General features: G+C 47.5%; 1 protein-coding gene across 1 annotated transcript in view; it reads left to right on the top strand.

Annotated features, from left to right (window-relative positions):
- Positions 1-925: 925 nt before the first annotated feature.
- LOC110166511 (echinoderm microtubule-associated protein-like 4) overlaps positions 926-10,000 on the top strand; it is a 23,757-nt gene continuing 14,682 nt past the window's right edge. Inside the window, 9 exon segments of the mRNA XM_055162743.1 lie at positions 926-1,231; positions 3,194-3,388; positions 3,464-3,614; positions 3,999-4,193; positions 6,914-7,015; positions 7,253-7,278; positions 8,074-8,115; positions 8,491-8,614; positions 9,066-9,215. Coding sequence (XP_055018718.1) covers positions 1,216-1,231; positions 3,194-3,388; positions 3,464-3,614; positions 3,999-4,193; positions 6,914-7,015; positions 7,253-7,278; positions 8,074-8,115; positions 8,491-8,614; positions 9,066-9,215 — 1,001 coding nt within the window. The 5' untranslated portion in view covers positions 926-1,215.

Here is a 10,000-nt window from a genome sequence, read left to right as displayed (position 1 = left end):
TACAAATAAAGTAAAATAAACAAAATACAAAAATAAATGCAGAGCCACAGACGGCCACACGAGGGCGCTCATGTACTGTGTACTTCAGTACAGTAAATATGTGTGTATGCAGTATAAGTACTTTTTACTTTTACTGTGTAAGTGGTCATACCGGCCTGTCAAAGTCTGATCCTGTCAAAGTCTGATCCTGTCAGATCTCAGAAGCTCAGCAGGTCTGGTCTGGGTCCGGGTCTGGACTTGGATGGAGACTCTGGGATGATCAAGAGCCAGAGGAGTGGGGGGTAGTCAGAGGGGCCGATGACGCAGATTGGCAGCTTCTCTTCCGTGAGTCTGCCCCAGGGCAGCTGTGGCTACAATAGTAGTTTACACCAGAGTGTTGAGTGAATGAATAATAAAAAACTGTAAAGTGCTTGGGGAATCTTGAAAAGTGCTGTATAAATGCAATGATAAATTAATTATATCACATTAAATTATATTTTCTGTATATTTACATATGACGTTTTCTAAAGCGCGGCTCAGACTCTGACCTTTGACCTCTGACCTTTGACCCTATGCTGAGCCTGGATCATGGATCTATAATAAAAACATTATTTTACAGTTCTATGGAACTGAGCTCCAGCACCACAGAACCAGAACCACAGAACCAGAACCACAGAACCAGAACATGTTCGGTGTTGTAAGAGTTTGTCAATAAACACGTCAGAAAACATGTTAGAATTCACATGTTCGTCAGTCTGTGTCCGGAGCGCGCACGAGCTCATCACCGGACCGGACCACGGACCGGGTCCAGGTCCAGGTCCAGGTCCAGGTCCAACTCCAAGTCCAGGTCCAAGTCCAACTCCAAGTCCAGGTCCAGGTCGGATCCAGATCTCGCGCTGAGCCTGAGCTCTCGCGGGACTTGCCTGTGTGTGTCTGAAGTCTCGCGGTGTTTGGGCGCGTGCTGCAGCTCAGAGGCGGAGTCGGAAGCTCGTGCGGTCTGCAGCGGTCCGCTTTGGTCCTGGTTTAGTCCCGGTTTAGTCCTGGTCCAGTCCCGGTCCAGAGCCCGTTTAGACCCGGGTGAGACCGGCCCGGTTCGGCTCAGTCCGGTCTCCAGCGGCGGGACCGAGGGGGAAGTCCGTGCTCGCGCCGCGCTCGTGTCCGCTGTCGGCGCGCGCTCGCGGCTCGGCGGGAAACAACAGGCCTCAGTCACGCGCACGGGGCTGGGTCACGCGCACCATGGACGGCTCTTTAGGTGAGTCTTGCACGCGCACACACGGAGCACGCACGGACGCACGCGCACGGACCGCTGCGGGTTTCCACGTGTCACCCCCACGCCCCGCCCCCCGCGAGCCCGCGGCCCGCGCGCGTGCGTGAGGTAGAACAAAGCCACCGGAAGTGGTCCAGACTACTTCCGGCCGGTCTGGTCCTGGTTCAGACCTGATTCAGACCTGGTTTAGACCTGGTTTCAGACCTGGTTCAGACCTGGTCCAGACCTGGTCCAGACCTGGTCCAGTCCTGGTTTAGTCCTGGTTTAGTCCTGGTTTAGACCTGGTTTAGACCTGGTGCAGACCTGGTCCAGACCTGGTCCAGACCTGGTTTAGTCCTGGTTCAGACCTGATTCAGACCTGGTTTAGTCCTGGTTTAGTCCTGGTTTAGACCTGGTTTAGACCTGGTTCAGACCTGGTTCAGACCTGGTCCAGACCTGGTCCAGACCTGGTTTAGTCCTGGTTTAGTCCTGGTTTAGACCTGGTTCAGACCTGGTCCAGACCTGGTTTAGTCCTGGTTTAGTCCTGGTCCAGACCTGGTTTTGTCCTGGTTTAGATTTGGTTTAGTCCTGGTTTAGATTTGGTTCAGACCTGGTTTAATCCTGGTTTAGACCTGGTTTAGTCCTGGTTTAGTTTCAGGTCTTGTCTGTGGTTTCGTTCTGAGTTTCAGTCAGAGCTCAATTTCCTGTGGTGGGATTTTTTTTTTTTTTTTGTATCAAACATCTGCTGCAGAACCAGAATGTGGAACCTCACAGCAAGAAGGTCCCTGGCCCCTGCTCCTGACAGGTGTAACCCTGCTCCTGACAGGTGTAACCCAGAGACACTGAGGACGGGTCAAATACAGAGATAAAGTTTGTTAAAGCAACAGAATCACAAACTGAACTTTAAGTCATGTTCTGCTGAGTACTGAGAATATTTCATTTGTGTGTATTTTTTAATATTCTGATTCTGTTCTAATGTTCTGTTGTTCTGTTGTTCCTGTTCACACTCAGAGCTGTTCTTGTGTTTGTTTGAGTGTTTCTTTATTCTGAGTCTTTTACATCTACAAAACTCCAAATGCTCTGTTCCACCTTGTGATGTCATCGAGTGAACAGCTCCTTTTCCCTTTAGTTCAGTCGAGATCTGTGACTCCAGGACTGAAATGATCCAGATGATTCTACTGAAGGTGTGTGGAGTTTAAAAACATAGTGGAGCACTTCCTGTATTACCACATGATGACATCACGAGGTGGAACAGAGTTTGGGTGTGAATGAAACAAAACACAAGTCCAGGAAACAGAATAGAGCAGAGGATTATGGGACATGGAGTCTCACGATAAACTACAGTAGAACTTTAGAACATTAGAACATTAGAACAGAGTCACGTTCAACCACAACCAGGACTAAACCAGGACTAAACCAGGACTAAACCAGGTCTACACCAGGTCTACACCAGGTCTAAACCAGAAAAGCACTCAGAGAGCGCAGATCTCCGCCAAGGACTACCCCCATTTTTTATATAAATTGCGATAAAATCAGTCTTCTGGATCAGATCCGGATCAGCCTTTGGAATATGAAAGAGGATCCCATTGTCCATCCCTGAGTCAAATTTCATGGGGTTTGGTCAATAATTAACCCAGATATTGAGAAACAAAATTTTTGGCCCCATTTACCACAATGTTAACTAAAATTTCAAAGTGATCCAGAATCCAGGATTTCTTCTGGATCAGCCCCAAAATGAAATTAGTTCTTCCTTTTCACATTTCCAACAAATCCTGAAAATTTCATCAAAATTGGTCCTTAACTTTTTGAGTTACGTTGCTAACAGACAAACAAACAAACAAACAAAAAACAAACGCCGGCAAAAACATAACCTCCTTGGCAGAGGTAACCAGGACTCTTCATGCGCTCTCCTGACTGTACGTGAACGCTCTTGCACGTGCGCGCTCCTGACTCTCTCTCTCTAAACAGATGAGGATGTGCACGAGGACAGCGTGCACGCTCGCGTGTGCACATTGGAGAGTGACGAGCACGTGCACGCTCGTGTGTGCGCTCTGGAGCTACGCGTGCAGACGCAGGAGGACGAGCTCACCGTGCTGAAGGCGGCGCTCGCTGATGTCATACGCCGCCTCAACCAATCAGAGGAGAGCAAGAGGCAGAGCAAAGGTACGGTCAATCAGAGCAGGGGGCGGGTTTCAGGGGGCGGGGCTGAGTGGTGAAGTCACTGTGTGTTCTCTACAGGCTCCATGCGGGAGGCCTATTCTCTGTCCTGTCTGCCAAACGGGGGGACCTCAGGCGGGCCCTCAGGGGGGCCCTCGGGGGGCGGGCGCCGGCGAGACCGAGACTCGGGATCTGTGACGCGTAAAGAGACGCTGTCGTCCGCCGCCAAGAGGTCAGAGACAGAATTACACCTCAAATATGAACAGTACTTTAACTTCATTCTTCAAAAGTTCCTCTGAAAACTCCCACGTTTAAAGTGTTGCCATGGAAACGTGTTTACATGTTTTTTTCGTGTTTATTCTGAACTTTTGTGACGAAGAAGAAGAATGTGGCCCTCACCACATGATCATCACGTGACCCGTCAGATCCTCCATATGATCTCCTCTCCACAGACCTGCTCTCCCTCTGCTCTCCCCTCCACAGACCTGCTCTCCCTCTGCTCTCCCCCCCACAGACCTGCTCTCCCTCTGCTCTCCCCTCCACAGACCTGCTCTCCCTCTGCTCTCCTCTCCACAGATGTGGTCTTAGTTTAAAGTTTAAACTGTTTTTGACTCAGTGGGCCAGAGAAGAAGAAGGAGCCTCCACAGAAGTCTCAGTCCAGATCCGACCTGGGCGAGATCCAAGAAGAGACCCAGAACCAGACCGGGTCCCAGACCGGGACCCAGACCCCGACCCTGCAGAGGTCCCAGTCCTCAGAGTCTCGCTCCACAGACCCCAGGACCGAGACTAAAGTCCAGACCGGAGCCAAAAGGTCTCCTCTCAACCGGTTCTGGTCCGGTCTAAAGCCTGGTTTTCTCTCAGACTAACCCAGACCGGGTCCAGACTCGGTCTAAACCTGGTCTGGACCGGTTTAACCCTTTGTTTGCACCTGTCATTTTCTCCTCAGAGTCCTGTGTCTGACCTCTAACCTCTGGCCCCTCCCCCTCTCTAGCCCCTCCCCCTGTGCTGGGAGCCTGGCACTGGTGCATTGTGGGAGTCGGAGTCTTTCAGCCGCACTAACCTCCTGCTTCTGTTTCAGTCTGACTCATGTTTGTGCTTCAGAGAGGCTCCGATACCGATACCTGCCGATACCGATACTGAGCCATAGCCACATTTGTCCCTGGGCAGGTGCACACACTAACAGTTCCATTATTAGAATGTTAATGAGGATCTATCAGTAAAGACTCAAATGAACCAATTAAGGCCCGACCGATATGAAACTGATGAAATGGGAGTTGGAGCTGTCGATATAATCACCGATATATTTAATGATGCAAAAATTCACTGTAAATCTTGAGTTGTGTATAAAACTTCGGTTTGGCACTAGTGGATTTTAAATTGGGTTTATTTAGGCAACATTTATTGTTCTTCTGACTCTTTACGTCACATTTACAGACAGTATGTCGGACTAATTTTTGCATCACATTCTAGAAAGTAAAGTACCACTATCAGCCTTTAGCCGTAAATGCTGCGCACCGCGGTAATCAATTATGTGTGTAAATGTCGATCATTCACACCTCTGTTCACAGCTCATTTACATCAATTCAGGTCCAGTAACAAATATATAGACAATATAATCACTTTACAACAGACCAATAGAAAACAGTCTGTTTATGTGTGAGAGACACAGCAGATCATCACTAAACAATGAGAAAAAAAACGAAACACATCACAAGTCTGAACTAATAAATGTCCTTTTAATCCAGACTCAAACCGATTGTCTGTAAAAAGAAAATAATCTCAGTGTTTGGATCTGTGTGTGAGTGTAAACAAACACACATGAGTGACGTGACACTGTGGTGTGTTCAGGGACAGTACGACACACAAATACACACAAATGACTCCACAGATAAAAACTGATGTGGAGACACATATTTGGACATTTATTTGTCTGTAAATTGTATTAAATAAACACAATGTAGAGAGTCTAAGATTTATAATGACGTTTAACATGCGCATGTGAAATATCGGCAAGATTTAGATCAATCGCCGATATGTTTCCAGGTGCCCATATCAGCCGATAATATTGGCCAACTGATATATCGGTCGGGCTCTAGAACCGATACCTGAAGCGACATTGGCCCAGGTTTGGTATCGGCGCCTCTCCGTGTGTGCATGTGTGTTGTGTGTGTGTTGTGCATGTGTGTGTGTTTGTGTGTGTGTGTGCGTGCGTGTGTGTGAAAGGAACACTTTGAGCCTCAGTTGTGTTTGTGTCCAAATGTGACAGAGTCTGAGGAACAGACGTTCTCCTGAAACTCAAAGTGAAATAATAAGGCTTCAGTCAGGTCTGTGTGTGTGTGTGTGTGTGTGTGTGTGTGTGTGTGTGTGTGTGTGTGTCTGTGTGCGTGTGTCTGTGTGTGTGTTTGTGTGTCTGTGCGTGTGTGTGTGTGTGTGTCTGTGTGTGTCTATGTGCGTGTGTGTGTGTGTGTGTGTGTGTGTGTGTGTGTCTATGTGTGCGTGTGTGTGTGTGTGTGTCTGTGCGTGTGTGTGTGTGTGTGTGTGTGTGTGTGTGTGTGTGTGTGTGTGTGTGTGTGTGTGTGTGTGCGTGTGTGTGTGTGTGTGTGTGTGTGCGTGTGTCGTGTGTGTGTGTGTGTGTGTGTGTGTGTGTGTGTTGTGTGTTGTGTGTGTGTGTGTGTGTGCGTGTGTGTGTGTGTGTATGTGTGTGTGTGTGTGTGTGTGTGTGTATGTGTGTGTGTGTGTGTAGTCAGTCAGGTGCAGGTCTTGGTCCTTTTGTCTCGTCACATTTGGACACAAATAAAACTCTGACCTCTGACCCGCTCTAACAAAAAACTGTTTTTGTGTGTGTCTCTGTCTGTGTGTTGTGTGTCTGTGTGTGTGTCTGTGTGTTGTGTGTCTCTGTTGTGTGTGTTGTGCGTCTCTGTGTGTTGTGTGTTGTGCGTCTCTGTGTTGTGTGTCTCTGTGTGTTGTGTGTGTCTGTGTGTTGTGCGTCTGTGTGTGTGTGTGTCTGTGTGTGTCTCTGTGTGTTGTGTGTCTCTGTGTGTTGTGTGTCTCTGTGTGTTGTGCGTCTGTGTGTTGTGTGTCGTTGTGTGTTGTGCGTCTGTGTTGTTGTGCGTCTGTGTATTGTGCGTCTTTGTGTGTTGTGTGTGTTGTGCGTCTCTGTGTGTGTGTTGTGTGCGTCTCTGTGTTGTGCGTCTGTGTGTTGTGTCTCTGTGTGTTGTGTGTCTCTGTGTGTTGTGTGTCTCTGTGTGTGTTGTGCGTCTGTGTGTTGTGCGTCTGTGTGTTGTGTGTGTTGTGCGTCTCTGTGTGTTGTGTTGTGTGTGTGTCTGTGTGTTGTGTGTCTCTGTGTGTTGTGTTGTGTGTCTCTGTGTGTGTTGTGCGTCTGTGTATTGTGCGTCTTTGTGTGTTGTGTGTTGTGCGTCTGTGTGTTGTGCGTCTGTGTGTTGTGTGTGTGTTGTGCGTCTCTGTGTGTGTGTGTGTGTTGTGTGTTGTGCGTCTGTGTGTTGTGTGTTGTGCGTTGTGCGTCTCCTGTAGGGGGGGCAGTTCCAGACGTTCTCTTGATCGTGATGACGACCGTCTCCACAGAGCCGCCTCTACCTCCAAAGTGATGGCGCGCGTCGCTAAACAGGCGCACAGGTGAGACTGCCCCCACCTGACCCCTCCCCCTCACCTGACTCCTCCCCTCACCTGACCCCCCCTTCACCTGACTCCTCCCCCTCACCTGACTCCTCCCCCTCACCTGACCCCCCCCCTTCACCTGACTCCTCCCCCCCTCACCTGACTCCTCCTCCTCACCTGACTGCTCCCCCCTCACCTGACTCCTCCCCCCTCCTCCTCCTTGTGACCTTTGACCTGGTGTGTTTTGTGTTTCAGGAGTAAGGATCCTGTGGTGAGTCCAGGTGAGTCCAGAACCTCAGATCCTCCACAGCCTCAAGTGACACAAGAAAAGAGTTTGTGTCTAGTCCTGGTCTAGTCCAGGTCTAGTCCTGATCTCGTCCTGGTCTCGTCCTGGTCTCAGGTTCTTTGTCTCTCCTAGTTGGACTCTTAGTTGGTCTTGTGTGTCAGACTCCAGTTTGTTCTTTTCACCTCAAACTAAACCTGGTCCCTGTGACGTTTGTCTCCTGCTCACGGCGAGTTTGACCAGAGTCGGGGACACCCAGTGCACACAGGTCGACCCAGTGGACCTGACAGTAACAGATGCTGGTCTCAGATGAAGCAACCAAAACCAACTCAACTAAGAGCAACAACAGCTGTTGCTGTGAAAGAACCTGAGACCTGGTTTAGACCTGGTTTAGTCCTGGTTTAGTCCTCTCTTTGCGGACTTTGCTGACCTGGTTTTTGCGGTCCACAGATGTTGGTGTTAGGGGAGATGTGGTGAGTCTGTAGTTCGATTCCCGTAGAGTCCATTTAAAATCATTTACCCGTCTGCCCCGACGCAAAACACTTCTGTAGACCCGAGTCTGTCCATCACATCCCACCGTCTGTAGAGCCGCGCCTCACAGGGTCTGTCCAGGACCTGGTCTAGACCTGGTCCAGCCCTGGTTCAGACCTGGTCTATACCTGGTTCAGACTGGACCTGGTTCAGACCTGGTCTAGACCTGGTTCAGACACTTTGAGGCTCGTTCATGTTTTAGTTTCAGTTTCATTTGTCTTGTTTTTATTTGTTTTTATTTTGTGGTTTTCATGTCGTTCAGCAAAAATGTCCACGCGAGAAAAGACCAAAGAGACGCAGGCAGGTGAGTCCCACAGCAGGTCCAACATCTGGTCTAACTCTGGTCTAACTCTGGTCTAACTCTGGTCTAACTCTGGTCTAACTCTGGTCTAACTCTGGTCTAACTCTGGTCTGTTTCTGGTCACGATCTTGAAGTGAAGTGTTTCCGAACTTCAGTTTAACTTCTGTTTTATTCATTTATTATAAAGAGTGTGTTGTGTGTAATAGTTGTGTGTGTTGTGCGTTGCAGAGGGGAACAGTATAAAGATGTTTATGTGTGTGTGTGTTGTGTGTAATAGTTGTGTGTGTTGTGCGTTGCAGAGGGGAACAGTATAAAGATGTTTATGTGTGTGTGTGTTGTGTGTAATAGTTGTGTGTTTGTGTGTGTTGTGCATTGCAGAGGGGAACAGTATAAAGATGTTCATGCGCGGTCGTCCCATCACCATGTTCGTCCCGGCAGACGTGGAAAATTACCATGAAATGAAAACAGAACTTCCCCCAGAGCGTCTCAAACTGGAGTGGGTGTATCCTTTACACACGTACACACAACTGTACACACAAATATATACACTAATACATATATATAATTTATACATATATATAAGTTCTGTACTCGTGTCAGTACTTGTACTGGTGTCAGTACTTGTACTGGTGTCAGTACTTGTACTTGTGTCAGTAGTTGTACTTGTACTTGTGTCAGTACTTGTACTTGTACTTGTGTCAGTACTTGTACTTGTACTTGTGTCAGTACTTGTACTTGTACTTGTGTCAGTACTTTTACTGGTTTCAGTACTTGTACTCGTGTCAGTACTTGTACTTGTGTCAGTACTTGTACTTGTGTCAGTGGTTGTACTTGTACTTGTGTCAGTACTTGTACTTGTGTCAGTACTTGTACTTGTGTCAGTAGTTGTACTTGTACTTGTGTCAGTAGTTGTACTTGTACTTGTGTCAGTAGTAGTTCCTTAGCGGGCGCAGGTACGGGTATCGTGGGCGGGATTGTCGTGGGAACGTGTTCCTGCTGCCGACAGGAGAGACCGTGTACTTCATCGCCTCCGTCGTGATTTTATTCAACAACGAAGAACGAACCCAACGCCACTACCTCGGCCACACGGACTGTGTGCGCTGGCCACTACTACTGTGTGCGCTACTACTACTACTATACTGCAAATACTACTACTACTCGGCACACGGACTGTGTGCGCTGGTACTACAAATACTACTACTACTACTACTACTACTGCAAATACTACTACCTCTACCTCGGCCACACGGACTGTGTGCGCTGGTACTACAATACTACTACTACTACTACTACTACTACTACTGCAAATACTACTACCTCTACCTCGGCCACACGGACTGTGTGCGCTGGTACTACAAATACTACTACTACTACTACTAGTGCTGTCATGCGATTAAAAAAATTGAGAGATTAATTAATTATGATCTGTAATTAATTAATCTAATTAATCTCATTTTAATCTCACCTAAAAATTGCTGAGAAAAGCTTCAATTTGAGGTATTTTCATTTAAATTCATTATTACATTATTGTGGCAGATCAAAAGACTAATATAGATTTTAAAAAGTGACTTTATAAAGTCATTTATTGTTTAACAAATCTCTCCAAATTGTCTGTTGAGCCCAAGTCTCCATGAATTAGAAACTGTTTGCTGTAAAGTAGCAAAGACGAGGAAATCTGAACATAATAACTTTTGTCGACTTAAAGACAATAAAAAGTCCAGTCTTTCCTTAACCATATTAAAAATATTATTGATAGAGAAATGCTTTATATATGAGATCACTGGTTTTAGTCCTAGTTTAGTCCTGGTGTTAGTTCTGGTTTAGACCTGGTTTAGACCTGGTTTAGTCCTGGACTGGATTAGTCCTGGTTTTAGTCTTGGTGTTAGTT

Source organism: Boleophthalmus pectinirostris, unplaced genomic scaffold (assembly GCF_026225935.1).
Source record: "Boleophthalmus pectinirostris isolate CB_2022bp ecotype Guang Dong unplaced genomic scaffold, ASM2622593v1 HiC_scaffold_5, whole genome shotgun sequence".
NCBI lineage: Eukaryota > Metazoa > Chordata > Actinopteri > Gobiiformes > Gobiidae > Boleophthalmus > Boleophthalmus pectinirostris.
This window is presented reverse-complemented; position numbering and strand designations above follow the sequence as displayed.